General features: G+C 42.6%; 1 protein-coding gene across 5 annotated transcripts in view; it reads right to left on the bottom strand.

Annotated features, from left to right (window-relative positions):
* FAXC (failed axon connections homolog, metaxin like GST domain containing) overlaps window positions 1–20,222 on the bottom strand; it is a 74,198-nt gene that overhangs the window by 26,784 nt on the left and 27,192 nt on the right. For all 5 annotated transcript variants that reach the window (XM_069599221.1, XM_069599217.1, XM_069599219.1 and 2 more), the window contains one exon: window positions 19,056–19,279. In XM_069599221.1, the coding sequence (XP_069455322.1) occupies window positions 19,056–19,279 (224 nt within the window). The remainder of the gene's footprint in view (window positions 1–19,055; window positions 19,280–20,222) is intronic.

Below are 20,222 nucleotides of genomic sequence, written 5' to 3'. Positions count from 1 at the left end.
TGACTACGTGGTAATGGTAGTATCCGTAAGGTTTCTTCCCTGTAATGTTACTAGTTTTCCTTTTGCAGTTAATAACCTTGGGGGAGAAACTTTGAGACTGTATCACTATCTTGTTTCTCCTCAAACTTTGGCCCACTAATTTTAGCATCCATCAGTAGACGTCAACTGATACAACTAAATACTGTGGAGTTTGCCTAATCAGGATTTTCTATTTCTCTATTACTTCTACATGTATTGATTCAAATACTACTGTTCCCTTCATCCCCCTTTTACTGACATATTCAATTATTTATTTATGTAAACATGCACTTGTCGATATTTCTTTTACTGTATGGCCTGTAATCCAGTACTCTCATTATTCCTTATGTTGCTCAAATTGTTCCATATTTGGTCTTTTGAGCTTAGCAGGAAGTATTTTTAAGAAAAAGACTGAACTTAGATTAGATTCTGCTTAGAGATGAAAAGGCCAAGTCAAAGTCTCAAGTCTGTAGCATCCCCAGGCGTCCCCAAGTGGGCCCAGTTCTCACTACTGGAGGGTTTTAACAAAAAATAGAACATTAAGGGCATTTCTGAAGCACTGAGGGAGAAGGTTTGGGTGATGAGACAACTCAAGCTTCATTTTCATGTGTAGAGATGCACAGAAGCAGCTGGTGGTACTCTTATTACCATCTCCCATCCCATCCCTCCTCCAATAACCTCCACTGGTTTAACTCAACACTTCCCTTAAGGCTCAGATCACATGCTCCCTCCTCTACTCCCGAAAGGTTACCTGCACTGTCCAGTCCTCGACCGTTTCTCCTCTGCCAACCCTCAGAGGCACACCTGCTTAGAGCAGGGCTGCTCAAAGAGCAGTTTGGGACCAGCAGCATCAGCATTGCAAATGCTACCTATTTAATCAAAATGACTGAGAGTGAGACTGGGAGAGAATCTGTGTTTTAACAAGCTTTCAGGTCAGTGATTCTTAGAGAGCCAGCAATTCTTGGACCACACTTTGAATAGTGCTATTTCAGATGGCCCTCACGTACACTGAAGTTTGGTAAGTGCTGGTCTAGACTAGAGTATATCACTGTTCTTAAACTCGAGCATGCATCATAATCCCCTGGAGGACTTTTAAAAAATACTGATTTATCTCCCACAAATCCCCAGGTTTCAGATTCAGTAGGTATGGGTGGGACTCAAGACTCTGCCTTTCTAACAAGAGCTCAGGTAGTGCTAAGGCTGCTGGTCCAGGAACCACACTTTGGGAAACACTCATCTAAATCAATCATTAGGTAATTCACACATGTCATCTCATAGTCTTATTTATGTGTGTGTCCTATCTCCTCAAGTAGTGTTTAATCTCCTTGAGGGCAGGTAACCCTCTTTTACTTTTCTGTCCATCTGATATCTATCATAGTAGAAATCAGCAAATAAGGTGTTGATAGCCTTAAGTATTAACCACCTTTATCCCTAGTGGCTTAGTGGTGAAGAATCCACCTGCCAACGCCTGCCAATAGGTTAGATCCCCGGGTCTGGAAGATCTCCATTGGAGGTAGAAATGACAACTCACTTCAACATTCTTGCCTGGGTAATCCCATGAGGACAGAGGAGCCTGGTGGGCTACAGTCCATGGGGTCGCAAAAGAGTTGGACACAACTGAATAACTAAACAAGAACAACAGCAACTAGATTTAAGTATGTTTGATCTCTGTCCTTTCTTAGAATAGAGAACTCCTGTAAGGATTTTAAAGTGTAAAAATGTGAAAGCATTTTGCAAACTAGAAGGTGCTATTCTAACATATGCAATTATTTTACACTCATCACCAATAATAGAACAAGTACTATTTGTAGGCAGAACAGTCCAACTTTCCTCCCAATATAGAAATCCCTTCACCCACTTTCTGACCAGACAGTTCCCAAACCCAAGCCCTCCAGGAACTTATCCATCATTTCCTGGGCAAGGCAGGCAATTCTATGGATAGTCAGTTCCTTATACTGAGACAAAATATGTCTCCGTGGGACATCTACTGTTGATTCCAGATCTTTCCTCTGGAAGCACACAAAGTATTTATGGTCATATTTACTCTACATGGCAGGGATTCTCTGGTGGCTCAGTAGTAAAGAATCCATCTGCCAATGCTGGAGATGCAAGAAGATGCGTATTTGATCCCTGGGTCGGGAAGATCCCCTGGAGAAGGAAATGGCAAGCCATTCCAGTGTTATTGTCTGGGAAATACCAAGGACAGAAGATTCTGGCAGGCTACAGTCCACGGAGTTGCAAAGAGTCAGACATGACTTAGACACTAAACAACAACTCTGCACAGCACCCTTTCCTAGGAAAATTAAGTCTCCACTAACATGCTTCTAGGTAAAAACTGATGACTTGTTTTCACACATATCACTATGGGTAGTGAGCAGAGTGTTTGGGAAGCAGCTACAGAAATGAACACAGAATTTCATCTACTTACTCCTTTACTAATTCTGTTCCCAGCTTTTACTGGCCACTATCAGCTCCATTTCTGCCATTTAGCTAAATTTCCAAGTGCTGTAAGTGGAGAAAAGACTGGCTGTGCTGGAAAATATTGTTCTAGAGAGAAATTAAAGATTAATAGTCAAAAGACTTTCAAGCACTCATTTTTCTATTAGTCTAAGAATAAATGATAATTACATGTTTCACCTACTTAGTGTCCCCTATACTTGAGCATCAATATGATTTATAAGCAGATAATTCCAGTGAAGTCAATGTCAATATCATTCCTTTTCTAATTGTCCCTCTCTCAATTAACTGAGACTTTAAGGACTATTGAGAAAGAAAGATTTTGAGTACCTTCCCCAAGGATGGCAAGATCCCAGTAACCTTCCAACCTTCAGAGAACACACACTTGAAGTTCTTTTTCTGCATGAGACTCTCCCAGACGGAAAGCTGCAGGAAATCTATGTTCTAGTCTCTTACACTCCTGGTCAGACTTGTCTTTGTCAGAAACAATAGGACAGGCCACTTCTTAAAGAGCTCTTGCTCATATTCCCAGCACACTCTAAAATTACTGAATGTATGATTCTTTCAACTATAGGAGGTGCTATCTTATATAAGAGATTATTAACTGTCCTTATGGGTAAATATCAGAATTAAAAGCATTAACTTTTACAACATTCTGACATTCACTAGTTGCACCAATTGGCTTCCACTCTGGGAAAAAAATTAAGGTGGGGGTGGGCACCAGAAGAAGCCCCTAAATTTAATTGCTCCTCAGACTGCATTCTGGAAGGCAACTAGATACTCCTATAATCTACAAAATTCTCTAGAGGAACATACAAGAAAATTTTTTTCAGTGTACATTCATTATCTTGATCCCTTCCCTAATTGCCATCTCACCTCTTCCTCCCAATTTTCTCTTTGTTAATGCCCCTGCTCTTAAAATTCCCTGTGGATCCAACAAGGATGCACATACATTCTCTACTATAAGGACAGAATTGCACTTGCTCTTCTGATCTTCAGTCCTCCTATTAACGTGTCTGAACACCTTCTGAACTCCACACTCAAAGCATTCATGCACTACATTGTAATTTTAAGGAAGTGGGATAAAGGACTTGCAGCAGTTGTAGAAAAAGTTCATATATGGGAGATCTAGAGTAGGAAAATATTTCCCAGGAGGAGGCAAATACCTGATTAGCTTCACTTATTATTATAATTTGGTATCATTAGACAGCAGCTTCTGGAAGTCTTCAAGAACCATAGCTGACATCTCTAACAATGACGCAGCATTACTGACTCACTGACGATGGGCCTTCTTATTCATCTCTTTTCTTGAAGTTGCTGCAATATTGCTGGTTTTGGGTCTGACTAGACATTTAACTGAAATAGTAAGATTTGAGGAGTATAAAAGCTATACGTATCTCCCCAGTTTCACTTTCCCAACTACACCTTCTAAGGGTAAAGAATATAGAGCACCCCAAGTCAAATCACTTCCCAAGAGGCTTTCTCCTTAATTTCATTTCTGTCCTGGCTGTTCTGTATTTGGGCAACAGAGGAGGCAGCTGTTCTCTTTATTCAATAAAGACTATCTGGTTGCCTTCAAATATGATTTAGTTAATAAAATAACACATCAGACTGAATTCAATGTCATGTTGAAGTTTAAAATCAAATTCTGTTGTAAGGAACTTATCCTTCTTTTAAGAAAGTTGAACAGAAGCAGATTCTAATGGCAGGTTTTGTTTGGCCATCAGGGTCCTGCAAGCAGACTCCACATTCCTGGAGGACTTTTCTTCATGTTATGGATCTCAGGTTTCACCTTAGCTGGAATCCAGGATCTTCAACCATTCTCAAACATTTGTTTAGTTGCTAAGTCGTGTCTGACTCTTTGCAACTCCATGGACTATAGCCAGCCAGGCTCCTCTATTCAAGGGATTTCCCAGGTAAGAATACCGGAATGCATTGCCATTTCCTTCTCTACTCAAACATCTGAGCGATTACCAAAAATTGGTGAAAATCTTTAACCACCAGAACTGTTTAGCATCTGGCCAGAGTGGTAGACCTGACTCACACAAAAGGCACAAGTCCCTCGGGATGAAACCAAACTGCTATCGACCTCACCTTTCTGAGGAATTCCCCCGCAGTCCAATATTAGGACTCAGTGTTTTCACTGCTGGGGTCTGAATTTGAGCCCTGGTCTGAGAATGGAAAAAAAAAAAAACAAAAGGAATCTGATTGCTTCTCAGATGATACACCCATGAGTACACTGGGTATCACATCAGAATTCTGTGCGCTGCGTCTTTTCAAGCACAGGACTAGGTCTTTAGCTCCTACCCTGTGGGAGATCTATCACTCCCCTACTGAACCCTCTTGTCCATGTATCCTGATCATTAGATGGTTAAGAATGTCCCACACAACTGTCTCCCCAGTGCACACCATTTTCTCAAAGATCACTGAATCCAGAGACGGAAACCTCCTGTGAGTCAAGTTCTATCGTCTCGAAAGAAATCCAGGTTTCTTCCCAGCCAAGACAAGCACACTGCTAAAACCAGAATGAGAAGTAGTGTCTCTGAAGAGACTGAAAGATAAGATTCCATTTCCAAAAGATGTAAAATCTTTTATCCACATAACTTAAGGCAACAGAGATTTGATGCCTGTTGCCCATCACAGCAGGATAAGCACTCTTTCCTCTTGATAACCCAGCTGTACCCTTCACGGTTCAGCAGTGCTCAAAGAGGCTCCTACTAGGATTAATGGGATTGGGGCTATGTAGGTGTGTTTGTTATTGATGGCTACATAACAAATTTCCTCAAAAATTTAGCAGCTTAAAAGGCCAAATATTTATTACCTCACTGTTTCTGTGAGTCAAGAATCCAGGCAGCTTTCGCTGAGTGCCTCTGGCTCGGGGTCTTTAACAGGCTGCAGTGAAGATGTCAGCCAGGGATGCAACTAGAATTATCCTACTAGGTGGAGCAAGTCAGAAAGAGAAAGACAGAGACCATACAATATCACTTACATGTGGAATCTAAAATACGTCACAAATGAACTCATCCACAGGGCCTTCCCTGGTGGCTCAGACAGTAAAGAAAAACCTGCCTGCAATGCGGGAGACCTGGGCTCGATCCCTGGGTCAGGAAGATCCCCTGGAGAAGGGAATGGCAACCCACTCCAGTATTCTTGCCTAGAGAATTCCATAGACAGAGACGACTGGCAAGCTACAGTCAGTAGGGTCACAGAGTCGGACACGACTGAGCAACTAACACACACACACGAAACAGAAACAGACTCACAGATACAGCAAAGAGACCTGTGGTTGTCAAGGGGGAGGAGAGGTGGGGAAGGGATGGACTGCGATTTTGAGGTTAGTAGATGGAAACTATTACAAATAGAATGCATAAGCACCAAGATCCTACTGTATAGCACAGGCAAGTATATTCAATATCCTGGGATACATTATAATGGAAAAGAATATAAAAAGGAATGTGTATATATGTATAACTGAGTTATACAGAAGAAATTAACACAACATTGTAAATCAACTGTACTTCAATAAAAAAATAAATTTAAAAAAATACCAAATATTGGGGGGAAAAAAAAAGATGTCAGGCAGTCTGCAGTTATCTCAAGGCTTGACTGGGGGAAGACGCCTCCCAGCTCACTCATAAGGTTGTTAACAGGACTGCAGAGCACTGCTGGATCATGGCCATGAGTTCCCTGCCACATGGGCCTCCCCACCACACTGCTCACAACGGTGTAGGCTTCCACCAGAGCAAGTGGAAGAGCAAGGGCAGGAGAAGTAAGATGTGCAAGACAGAAGCTGCCATTTTTTTTAAAACCTAATCTTAGGAGGGACATCCCATTGCTTCTGCCATATTCTGTTTGTCAGAAGCAAAGCAGTTAAGTCCAGTCTGTGCTCAAGGGAAGGGGATTACCCGAGAGGATGAATCCTGGGAGGCAAGGATCACTGGGTCATCTTGAAGGCTGACGACCACAGGAGAAAAATATCAGCACAGCATTTAAAATCACAGGTTAAATGTCATGATATCTGTAACTTTAAAACACTTCCACATCAAGGAAAAAATAGTTGAGGTAAGTATGACAAAACATTAACTATTAAATAGAGGTGATGGTTATAGAGCTATTATTTGGACTATTAAATACTATTCTACTTCTCTGTGTGTTTTACATATTATACATCATATGTATAATATATTATGTTTTATTATGTTGTATATTATATAATTAATGTATATACACATGTGGGGCTTCCCTTGTGACTCAGTTGGTAAAGAATCCGCCTTCAATGGGAGAGATCCTAGTTCAATCCCTGGGTTGGGAAGATCCTCTGGAGAAGGCGAAGGCTACCCGCTCCAGTATTCTGGACTGGAGAATTCTATGGACTGTATAGTCAGTCCATGGAGTCACAAAGAGCTGTACACAACTGAGAAAGTTTTACTTTCTTTCAAATACACATGTATATTATTAAAGTATATATATTACCATATGAGGGTAAGGACTATGTATTGTATTACTATTTGCCTAAGCACACTGGAAATGTTCCATAAATGTCAGCTCTTGAAATTATTTTGATTCTATGCAAGACACAGCTCTGGGTACTTGGGATTGTGTGACTAACAGAACAGACAAGGTCACTGCTCTCATGGAGTCTACATCCCATGGAGAGAGGATAAACAAATCAACCAATAAATAAGAAAGCATCAGCCAGTGATATGTGCAATGCAGAGAATTAAAGGAAGGTGATGCAATAGAGGGTGACTGACAGTTATGTTAGACTGGTGGTCAAGGAAGGCCTCTCTGTGGAGGTGATAGTTACCCAGAGACATGAATGTCAAGAAGGATCTAGTGGTACACAAATCCCGAGAAGGGAATTCTAGTCAGGGAAAACAGCTAAGAGAAGTATCACAAGGTCAGGGTAAGCATGGTGTATTTGTGAAGTAGAGAAGACAAGTGTTGTTTTCACAGAGTGGGCAAGGTTTAAGAAATGAAGTTGGAGAATAGACTTATGGACATGGGGAAAGGGGAGGAGAGGGTGAGATGTATGGAAAGAGTAACATGGAAACTTACATTCAGTTCAGTTCAGTTCAGTCGCTCAGTCGTGTCCGACTCTTTGAGACCTCATGAATCGCAGCACACCAGGCCTCCCTGTCCAGCACCAACTCCCAGAGTTCACTCAAACACACGTCCATCAGTCAGTGATGCCATCCAGCCATCTCATCCTCTGTCATCCCCTTCTCCTCCTGCCCCCAATCCCTCCCAGCATCAGAGTCTTTTCCAATGAGTCAACTCTTTGCATGAGGTGCCCAAAGTACTGGAGTTTCAGGTTTAGTATCATTCCTTCCAAAGAACACCCAGGGCTGACTCCTTTAGAATGGACTGGTTGGATCTCCTTGCAATCCCAGGGACTCTCAAGAGTCTTCTCTAACACCACAGTTGAAAAGCATCAATTCTTTGGCACTGAGCTTTCTTCACAGTCCAACTCTCACATCCATACATGACTACTGGAAAAACCATAGCCTTGACTAGACAGACCTTTGTTGGCAAAGTAATGTTTCTGCTTTTCAATATGCTATCTAGGTTGGCCATAACTTTCCTTCCAAGGAGTATAAGCATCTTTTAATTTCATGGCTGCAATCACCATCTGCAGTGATTTTGGAGCCCCAAAAAATAAAGTCTGACACTGTTTCTACTGTTTCCCCATCTATTTCCCATGAAGTGATGGGACCGGATGCCATGATCTTTGTTTTCTGAATGTTGAGCTTTAAGCCAACTTTTTCGCTCTCCTCTTTCACTTTCATCAAGAGGCTTTTGAGTTCCTCTTCACTTTCTGCCATAAGGGTGGTGTCATCTGCATATTACCATATGTAAAATAGATAGCCAATGGAAATTAGCTGTGTGGCTCATGAAACTCAAACAGGGGCTCTGTATCAATCTAGAGCAGTGGGATGGGGAAGGAGATGGGAGGGAGGTTCAGAAAGGAGGGGATACATGTATATCTATGGCTGTTTCATGTTGAGGTTTGATAGAAAACAACAAAATTCTGTAAAGTGATTATCCTTCAATAAAAAAATTTAAAAAAAAGAATTGAAATCGGAAAGAAGGCACGACCCCAGCAGGTGTACAGCAAAGTATTAAATATATATATATATATATATATATGTGTGTGTGTGTGTTTATATATTATATATTCTTTTCCCTATTAGGCTTATGAAAGTGAAAGTGAAATCGCTCAGTCGTTTCCAACTCTTTGTGACTCCATGGACTGTAGCCTACCAGGCTCCTCTGTCCATGGGATTTTCCAGGCAACAGTCCTGGAGTGGATTGCCATTTCCCTCTCCAGGGGATCTTCCCAACCCAGGGATCTAACCCAGGTCTCCCGTATTGTAGACAGACGTTTTACTGTCTGAGCCACCAGGGAAAGGTTATTATAAAATATTCAGTATGGAGTGGGATTTAAAGATCTACTGTCTGCATGGCATTATCTTGTGAACATTTTTTTCTTTTAATCATTCAGGAACTGGAACCCAAAACATTTAAATACATGGGCCTGCCATGTGGCGCTAGTGGTAAAGAATCTGCCTGCCAATGCAGGAGACACAAGAAACACACGTTCAATCCCTGGGTCAGGAAGATCCCCTGGAATAGGAAATGGCAACCCGCTCCAGTATTCTTGCCTGGAAAATTCCATGGACAGAGGAGCCTGGCAGGCTACAGTCCACGGGGCCGCAGAAAGTTGGATATGCACACACACTACATTTAAACACAAAGTGACTTTTCTCAGGGAAGAAACAATTAGAAGACCCCCAGGATGAAGCAAAAACCAGACTGCTTCTGTCAGAATGACATCAACCAATTTGTGCCACTAAATAAGCCATAAAGATTCTAAGAATTCAGCACTGATTAGCATTTCATTTTAATCTGCTAAGTAACTTTTTTGTTTCCTTAATAATCAACACACTTTTACCAACTGAGATAGCAACGATGAAACTAGAAAAGAAATCAGCCACAACTCAAGGCCACAACTGTCTATCCCATATGGATATAAAGATTTTAACAAGAGCAGGGCCTGGTCCCACCAATCAATCCCTGGCTATTGAAAGTGGCCAGGCCCCCCAGGCCTCCATTACTCCCGCCTTCTGGAAGCTTGGAATGGATGTGATGCCTGAAGAGAAGAGCTGCTGCTCTCTGAGGATTGGAGCTAATGGCCCTCTCCATTAGAAGCTGCAGCAATTTAGTTACTCAACAATATGTAAAGATCTTTCAGAGCACATGGATCACTTCACTTCAGTCAGATCAGATTCCGGTAGGAATCTGTACAAAGGTTAAGTTTTCACAGGAACCCCATCAATCCAGGTAAAAATAAAATTTATGGATTCCAAGTCGAATTATTACCATTCTTGCAGGTGACTTGAACAAGCCACCTATGCACACGTACAGAAGTTGTCCTGAGGCAGAAGAAATACACTGTCGTTTGCCAGCTGCACAGCCCGAGACTGGCTCCCTAGCCTCTCTGACTCCCATTGGGCTTTCTCATCTGTGAAACAACCAACTCCCACGGGTGCTGTAAGACTACAGCATCTTCAGGACACTGTTAAAAATACTGTCTAAAATTTATTCACACACAAAAACACCCTTGCAGTCTGCGTAGTAGGTCTGTGACATGGAGAGAAGGAAGGAGTGGGCCAAGGCCCATGCAGACAGACCCAACCAGGGTCACCCTAACCAAGACACAGTTCCCTCATGTGGCCCCTACCCAGAACACACACCCGCCCTTCTCTCTGCCCTATAGTAAATGACAAACATATTTGAATCACCTCCTGGATTTTAAAAATACCTTTCCCAGCCCTGATTCTAATAAGCAATGAGGGCTGAGAACCACTGTCCTAGACAGGGCCCTGTAATTTGCAAAGGGCTTAGAACCTACATTAGGAAACATTGCTTTGAGTTCCAGAACATACCTTATAGTGTCTATCATATTCTTCTTTATCTGTGGGTTTTCTCTTTCGAGCTAGATTGACAGGCATAATTACTCCTGTCTTTGTTCTCCTCCTCTGCCCTCTGTTCAGTTATTCAACATATGCTAAATATGCTAATATGTACATAGATATAACTAATGTTTCTCATCCTTTTCTGCTGCCAGCTGTGAAGACTCTGCCCTGCCACTTTCACTGGGAGGCATGGCGTGTGGCTGCTGTGTGCCAGGTAGGCTCCCAGCCTCGGCCGGAACGCCTCATGAAAAGGCAGTGCAGCTTACATGATGCAATTAAACAGGGTAGGATGAGCAGCTATTAAAACAGCCTATTCCCAAGCTCTCTTAAAAAAACAATTTTGCTACTGTCCAAAAGCCTTGGAGTAAAAACCACTTCAAAAGAAGTAGAAGGTTAGAAGAGAGGTTTATTGGAAATCAACCTTGTTCAAAAAGTAGATTTAAAAACAAGGGGCACGGAGTAAACGCAGATCATTTAAAGCACCCTGCCTTTGAAAGTTATGAGTGGCAGCCCAAACATAAATCTCAATCCAAGAGATGAACCAGAACACGAGTGAATAAATCTGCCTCGTCTTATAACATGGAAACTCGCCTCTGCTCTTTTCTCTAGAGAATGAATACAAAATTATCAAACCATCAGAACCGAAAGGATCCCCACGACAATTTCTAGTTAAGCATGATATTGCCTGTGAAAGATTCCCCGGCTATCTGGATGGTGGTCCTCACCCTCATGGAGCAAATGAAAAACAGCGGCTCCGACCACATGACAAGATGTGTGTGTGCATGCGTGCTGGGTCGCGTCAGTCATGTCCGACTCTTTGCAACCCTATGGACTGTAGCCCACCAGGCCTCTCTGTCACAAGCCCGTCTAACTTTAGATGGGTCTGTTCTACAGTGCTGTCAACCCTGAGCTGCCATCGGTTGTCCTTTCCCCTCATACACACCCCAGTCCCCCTCTGCCCTCCTTTCCTCTGCCCAAACATGCTCATCACCTGCAGCAACACCTAAGGCACCCTCTTTCAATACCTGAAAAAAAACTAGTTTATGACCCTTATATCTGCACTTCTCCAGACTATCTATGCCCACTATCTTCCTCACAGGAAATTATCTTGAGACTAACCACCTTCCTAATCACCCTTCTCTGGATGCACCCAGGTTTGGCCACGTTCTTTTTAAAAGATGGACCTCAGAACTGAGTATCGCATTCTTTGTTCAACAAACACTTGCTGAAAGCCTCATATGTGCCAGGGGCTTGTTCGGGCTCTAGAGACAGAAACTTATCCACCAGGCCTGGCACCCAGTCCAGCTGAGGATACAGTCATGCCTACCATTCAGAGATAGTACAGGAAGTACTCTGGGGGAAAAAGTACCAGGGGCCTGGGAGCAGGGAACAGGTTCTCCTGACACAGTCTGGGAGAAAGTTCCAGAAAGGCTTCCTTGAGGAAACAACTTAATCCAAGACATTATGCTTTGTTTAAACAGGCTACATTTTTATTAGCTTCTTTGGGAGTCCATGATGCTGGTGACATATTGAGATTGAAGTCAACTAAAATCCTCATATCATTTTTCATATATCTCTCCCCACTCTGTATTAGTGCAATTCAATTTGAGGTCCTAAGTATAGAATTTGACATTTATCCCTACTGGCTTTCTTCTTGTTATGGTTGACAGCTTTGATTCCTGATTTTTCCATTCACTTTTCAGCTACCGTTCCACCTCGAGTCATTTAAAAACCATTAAACTTGTCTTTGAAGTTGTCAATAGATCTCTGAGAAAAGACAAGGGCAGCGTCCCTGGAGATTCGGGGGATACCAGTCCATTAATGGGTACTGTGAGGACACAGATACTCAGCCAAGCACACATCCACCACCAGTTAATCCAGGGGTTTCCAACTTTTTTCTTTGGTAGGGGAAGTTCTCTATCAAACAAAATGAAACAGATTCCCAATACACAGAGAAGTAACAGAAGAGCTGATCTAAGTGAAGAAAGGGTAGAAAAAGTTCAGCCATCAAGGGATCCCTCTCCCCCACAACAAACCACTCAAGAAACCTTGGTGGTACCATAGGCATCCATGAAGCCACCTTTGGAAATGAGCCATCTTCCACAAGCATATCATAAGAGATGGTCTCCAATGGTTTGAAGAAATCAAGAGATTGTCTATCCAATCAGTAGGCCCAGCAAGTCAAGAAAATAAACAGCTGATCCTGAACAACATGAATTTTAACTGCTGCAGGTCCACTAGTATGCAGATTTTTTTTTCAATAAATAAACTGTTCACATATATGATCTGAGGTTGGTTGAATTTGCTGATGTGAAACCCACAGAAACCCAACAATGGGGCTTGAGCATCCGCGGATTTTGGTATTAACAGCAGGTCCTGGAACAAGTTCTCAATGGACACAGAGGGACGACTGCAATCATTTTTTGATATGACATTCGCAATGAACCAGTAACAGTCCTTCAAGAAAACCAGTCATCTATTCAATAATTCATTCTAGTGTTTTATTTCATTATGAGAATCTAGTTTCTCTCTCCCCCTTTTGGAAACAAGGATGATTTCCTATCTCCATCTTCTGACATTTTTCCTAGCCTCCTCATTTCTGAAAGATTACAATCATAATTCTAAGATCACATGGGGCAATTTTTCACATCCTAGGATATTGTCAGCCTAGAAACATGAGCTCCAATATACTATAAGCTTCCTGAAAGTGGACACCATTATACCATTATTATTCATCTTTGTTTCCCAAGAGCCTAGCATAGCAGCCAGTGCATAATTGATACAAAAATAATGTTCAGGTAGTTTTCCTGTTAGTCTTTAGTTGTTTAAAAATCTTGAAATGCTCTCTTTTGACCTTCTCACTTAATTTAGATTTCAATTCAACTTTTTATGTAGAAGCAAATTATGAGTTGAGTGTTGATTTTATCCTTGCTGTCACTTAAGTTTGCATCCTTGGAAAAAAAAAAAAAAATTTAAATGTTCTGAGCTCTCTTGCAAACCACAATCCTCAATCTCCTGACATTACAGCTCTCTGCTTAGCTCTTTAGAGCACCCTTTGCAGTAATAACAATTTTGTTGGGTATGCTTGTGATCAAAAAGAACTGAGGAAATGCATCATTCTTTCCGGAGAAAAATGCAAATTACTTACAAACGATCCATAAGTAGCCACCTAAGGATAAACCAATTTATACGTGTTCTGTCATGGTTAAACCTTCAGCTGCCCTAAGAGAAGGGAAAGTTGACCTTCAGCTGCCCTAAGAGAAGGGAAAGCTGACAATATAAGGGGGCAGATAAGGATGAAGAAAAAGAGAGTGGTGAGTGCCTAGTAACTTAAGCTTCCTGTTACCATATCAAACAAAAACCAAGCACTCTGGACAGAAAAAAATCCATACTGTTAATAATCATAATCAGTGTTTCAGCATTATAATTCTCTTTATAGATAAAAATTATCATAATTTTTTTTTAGGAAAAACCCTAAAAGGCTTAATTATCTAGTAATTACAGTCATCCCTTAGGATATCAGTTCCAGGATTCCCACATATACCAAAATCTGCAGATACTCAAGTAAGTCCCTTAGTCAGCCCTCCATATCAACAGGTTCCACATCCACAGATTCAGCCAATCACATATCCTAAACACAGTACTACAGGATCCAGGCTTGGTTGAACTGCAGATGCGGAAATCAGGCGGATCCGGTTTCCCTGGGGGCTCAGCAGTTAAGAATCCTCCAGCCAGTGAAGGAAGATTCCACACGCTGAGGAGCAGCTAAGCTTCTGCACCACAATTATGGAAGACCCTGTACCCTAGAGCCTGTGCCCCACAAGAGAAGCCACTGCTGTGAGATGCCCGTGCATTGCAATGAAGAGTAGCTCCCACTTGCCACAACTAGAGAAAGCCCATGCACAGCAAGGAAGACCCAGCGCAGTCGAAAATTAATCAATAAATATCCCCAACTCATTCACAGTCCCTTACAAAGAGCCGAAGGCAGCTACGCTCCTACAGTCAGACTCATACAGTCCTGAGTCAAAGGCATTACCCTTTTGTCTGTATTCTAATCATTCCAAGTACACTCTCCCACCTAAGGTCTCCAGCCATGGCTAAAAAGAACATTCTTTCATAGGATTTTTCAGTTTCTACCTAGAGAGCCCAGGCTTATTTCTGATCCTGCCTCTTAAAAGCATTCACAAATTTCAAATTTTGCTCAGAAAGCACCCTCAGATCCACAGATCCTGGAGTGCCTCATTGGCTGGCTGCTAAACGTCTCCAGACATTCATTCAATTTTTTCCTTCATTCATCCAGCAGATATCTATTGCCCACCAACAGTGCCCAGCTGAGTCTCATAACTGAAATTGTATTCTTATTATTCTATCCCCTATATGATTATGTCTCCCAAACCAACTCTTTTGCCAATTATTCATTTGCTTTTCCCATAAGTGCTGTGCCACTATGCAGGGTCTATGAAGGTCCAATCAAAAGTAAAGAAACACTAGAGTTCAGTCATCCGTGCTGCTTCATTATGATCAGATAGATGCATGGCTCCCTGAAGACCCCTTCATAACAGTATGAACTACCACCTGCACCCCCATCCTACAGACTGTTTCCCCAGCCTGAACTTGAGGGGCAGTCAGAGACATGAGAAGAAACTTGGTCCAGCTTCATCCACCCCAACGCCCACACACAAGGAGCTACCGCTTCACCTTTCCTTAGTTCCGGTCCACCTGACAAAAGCTGCTTTCCAAAGGCTTCATATTGCAATCAGGCACTTGAGAACCACAAGACAAGGACTATAAAACTGCAGTCTGGCAACAACCTAAGGCACATTGCCCAAAGAGGGAAGTTCTTGTACTGCAGCTACAAGATTCCCACCCCAATCTATTTCTTACCCAGCCCAGCTTCCTGCTCTGCAGTCCCAACACTCTAAGACCAGTTTTCTTATAATAAAATCCACATGTGACAAACGCATTGCTAGCATCACACACAACAGTGAAAAGCTGAAAACATTTCCCCTAAGATCAGGAAAAAGGCAAGGATGACCACTCTTACCATTTTTACTCAACAGAGTATTGGAAGTCCTAGCCACAGCAATCAAAGAAGAAAAAGAAATAAAAGGAATCCAAACTGGAAGGGAAGAAGTAAAACTGTCACTGTTTGCAGATGACATGGTAGTATGTGGAAAATCCTAGAGATGCCACCAGAAAACTGCTAGAGCTCATCAATAAATTCGGTGAAGTTGCAGGATACAAAATTAATATACTAAATCACCACTTCTGCTCCATAGCAAGCCTTTTCAGTCTGGACAGATGGGACCCCAAAGGTATTTCAGGTTAAAAATGAGTTAGAGATTTTTCTATTACTAGTCACAAAGCCTATATATTATTAATCTTCTGCATATTATTTATGGGCTTCCCTGATAGCTCAGTTGGTAAAGAATTCACCTGCAATGCAGGAGACCCCGGTTCGATTCCTGGGATGGGAAGATCTGCCAGAGAAGGGATAGGCTACCTACTCCAGTATTCTTGGGCTTCCCTTGTGGCTCAGCGGGTAAAGAATCCACCTTCAATGCGGGAGACTTGGGTTTGATCCCTGGACTGGGAAGATCCCCTGGAGAAGGGAAAGGCTACCCACTCCAGTATTCTGGCCTGAAGAATTCCACAGACTACAGTCCACAGGGTAGCAAAGAGTTGGACACGACTGAGCAACTTTCACATATTATTTATCTAAGAACTAAGTGATCAGTTGAATATCTATATATTTGAAAAACAAAGTTATTTACAAATTGAAAAATAAACAAATTTTAAATGATTTTATTTTTTAGTTCAACAGCAAAATACAATCATTCTGAAAAACTATACCACATTGTAACTCTACATGCTGGTAAGAGTGACATGAAGCATACACATGACAAGTGACTCATTTTGCTTCCTTTGAAAGAAGAACTACTTTACATCCCATTACTCTTTATTAAATAGCCAAGATTACACACTGATGTTTATTAAAATAACCAATAGATCTGACATTTTGACATGTGCCAACCCAATGGCAACAAGGACTCTGAAAAATAAAGATGCCCCGAGCCATTTTCATGAATCAATAAAGCCTTGGACCAGGAGGGAAACATGCATTTCACTTTCACTTTAGTCTAGTATAGTTGGCTGGAAACCAGCTTGTTTTTCTCACTTTCATTTACAAATTCCATTTTATTATTTGGCTTTTTCCATTGTTGTTGTTATTGTTTAGTCACTAAGTCCTGTCTGACTCTTTCACAATGCCATGGACTGTAGTCAGCCAGGCTCCTCTGTCCATGGGATTTCCCAGGCAAAAATGACTGGAGTGGCTAGCCATTTCCTTCTCCAGGGGATTTTTCTGAACCAGGGATCAAACTCGCAGCTTCTGCATTGGCAGACACATTCTTTACTACTGAGCCAGCAGGGAAGCAGGGCTCTTTCAATAGCAGCTCCTAAAAAAGAAAAAGACCTTTTCTCCTCAAGTACTTGTGCACTTCAGCTTGGAGTTTTAACACATCACCTTGTTGGAAGCCAGCCTCCTAAGGACGAGTATGACTTCAACTCACAAAGCCCAGGAAACTGACTTCAATGATGAGACTCCATAGTCCATGCTGCCCTCAGCCTCCAAGAGCAACATCATGAAACAGCTGGATATTATAAGTAAGCTATATCCTGGGTGAAGGGAAAAATAGATGCTTTCTGCCTCATTTAGTAAGAAAATAATGATGCTCAGTCAGAGAGCCTCTTCTTCCCTAGACACAGAAAATGTGCTTCTCTTACGATAGAATTCAAAACCAGACTGCTCCCTGGACCCGCATTCAGAATAGAACTCTAGCAAACTTTAGCTTTTCAAATAACCCACTCAGTCTCTCATCCTAGAAACTCATCTGGACTCAGAATGCCATTGTGATACTTGCCAGGGACCCAGCCTAGCAATCAGTGATGCAACTGCCTCCCATCTCACCAGTAGTGGGAAGAAATCAAACATGGGAGAGACACTAGTGTTATCCTCACTGTGACTATCACCCTGATTCCAAGTTCCCCAGCCAAAAATGTTCTAGAAGGGAGATGATCACCCCACTCTGGTTAAGGAACCAGCACTGTTAAACCATTAGAGATGAGCTATCTTCACTTTGAAAGCTCAACTCCTGGCTTTGTGGGGCTCCGTACAGTGAAAACTGGGAAAGAAGCCAGGAGCAGATGGAGCCGCTGCTGAGAAGAAATGGTCCTCTCTGCACTGGCTTTTGTGTGGCCCAGAGTCCAGCACTAAGTTTCCAAAGGAACAAGACAAACTGGAGGCAAATTCCACTCATACCTACATCGGGCAGGCCCACCTAGGGCCACAGAGACAAAGCACCAGCAGGTCCAGACAGCATCAACCTCCAAGCCAGGCGGGGCTTCGGAGTGTCTGTTTAGAGCAGGAACCCAGCACATCAAGGCCAACCCACCCTTGCTGTTGCCCCCACCACAAAGCTGGCCAAGAGCTGGGTGTGCTGCTGGGATCTCCCTCTGCAGGTTCCAGGGAGGACTCCAGATCCAGTAAGCATCTGCAGCAAGGAGCAGGAAGGAGCTAGTCAGAGTGGGTCACTCTGATGGGTGACAGAACAGCCCCCAGTTCCTGGGTTCCTGGTAGGTTTGAACAAAACAAATCCGAAACTCTACTTCCTGGAGGAGGTACTTAATGTGCTCCAGAACAGAGATGAGGGCACCAAGAGAGGACCAAGGACAACCACAGTCGCTGGACAAAATCAGCAGCTCTGAAGGACTAGGTCCTATGACCTTGGTTCCGTATACACAAGCTGTTCCCAGGAGAGGACATTATTTCACACATCGAAGCTGAATTCAAATGATCCGTTTATGAACTGTCAGAGCTAAGGCTCAAGCTTCACTCAGAACAATGTCACATTAGCCCAGCCACCAGCCAACCAGGTGAGCAAAGGCAGGGGGGGGGGGGGGGTGGGGGTGTCGGGGGGGTCACTCGACTGAGCATCGTCATGTATCCATGGAGACAGGCCCCTCGGTGCTTCTCTTTGAGCGGCTTCCCAAATGCAGTTAAACCCAGTGGGTTCAGTAAATACAAAATCAGAAGAGCTCAAACATGCTAGCTAGAAGAGGACTCAGATTACAAAGAGAAATGAAAGACGTGAGAAAATGTCAAATTTTCTCCTTCTCTCGGTCTGGGTCGGCATCTCTCTTAGCTGGAGGTCAACAGTACCCAGTCGAATCTTCTGAGCAGACTTGTCTATAAACAGCCTTTTACCCTGACTCATTTATAAATAGAAGCGCTCATATTCCTCCTTGGCTCACAACACATTCAGAAATACCATCACTTACAGCCAGTTAGTAACGCTAGGCCACGTTCTATGTTCTCTTCACCCGGGAGCGTCACCACACTAGAAACACTCACCCTCTAGTGATTCAGAGGCGCATGCTCCTGAAAATTAGGGGACTCGGTTAAAAGGTGGGGCTGCAACCTACATGTAGAAGCAAAGAAATCAACCAAAATAAAGCTTTCAAGCAGTAAACTAGCAGTGCTTTACTACTCATGCAAAACGTAAGGACAGAAAATACAGAATAGAAGGTGTGGTACGTTACCCAGAAGCCCTGCTAAAGACCGCATGTCCTTCTCCATCAGCATGTAAATCTCCTCCTCGGAGAAGCGGCCAATGCCGTGGCCGTGCATCTCGCGCTTCACGATTCCTTTCGTTATGTGGCACACGACCCACCTCAGCAGGTTACTGAAGGGACCGCCACCACTAAGAGAGAGCATCTTCCGGGTCTCATTGAGATTGTCCACCCACTGGCAATAAGCTAAGGTCCTGGAATTGCGTGGAAAGAAGTTACTACTGTGCGTTAGATACATAGCAGGTCCACAGAGTCAATTTCCAGTGAGGGGTTGGGAATTCAGCACATGCTAGAGGACTGAATCACTGCAGCTTCTACAAAGAGATGTCTGAATGGCAGATATTACAATAGGCTCAAGTCCATGCCTGGACGTAGGGTCAGATAGCTTGCCACGCTACCATCCACCAAGCCTCCTCTGAACCTGCCCGGAGACCCTCCACCCCCCAAGGCCGTGCTTCTGCTCTCTCTCAGGCAGCCCCACAGAAAACAAGTAGAAACCCACTTTAAAAGGGTTTTAGGCAGGACAGTGAGTACCTGTGTGGGTGGGTTGGAGGGGGATGTCAATGGGAAGGAGGTGGCAGTGACTGGGGTGCTGGTTTCATTCTTTTTCGATCAAAGTGATGGTCATACAAGCCTGTGTTCTGTGTCTTTAATTTTTATTGAAATGTAGTTGATTTACAATATCGGGCTAGTTTCAGGTGTACAGCGAAGTGACTCAGACACACACACATTTATAGTCTTTTTTACATTCTCTTCCATTATAGGTAATTATAAGACACTGAATATAATTCCCTGTGCTATACAGTAGGTCCTTGTTGATTATCTATTTTACATATAGTAGTATATATATTTTTATCCCAAACTCCCAATTTGTCCCCCTCCCTGACTATGGTAATCATAAGTTTGTTTTCTATGTTTGTGAGTCCATTTCTGCTTTGTAAATAAATTCATTTGTATCATTATTTTAGGTTTCACATATAAACAATATCATATGATACTTGTCTTTGTCTGGCTTACTTTACTTAGTATGATAATCTCTAGGTCCATCCATGTTCCTGCAAATGGCATTATTTCATTCCTTTTTATGCTCTATGTTGATTATTTAAGCTGAACATTTTTTTGTTTTACACACTTTGT

The sequence above is a fragment of the Ovis canadensis genome, chromosome 8 (genome assembly GCF_042477335.2).
Source record: "Ovis canadensis isolate MfBH-ARS-UI-01 breed Bighorn chromosome 8, ARS-UI_OviCan_v2, whole genome shotgun sequence".
Taxonomy (NCBI): Eukaryota; Metazoa; Chordata; class Mammalia; order Artiodactyla; family Bovidae; genus Ovis; species Ovis canadensis.
Note: the sequence above shows the minus strand (reverse complement) of the source record. Positions and strands in the feature narration are given on the sequence as shown.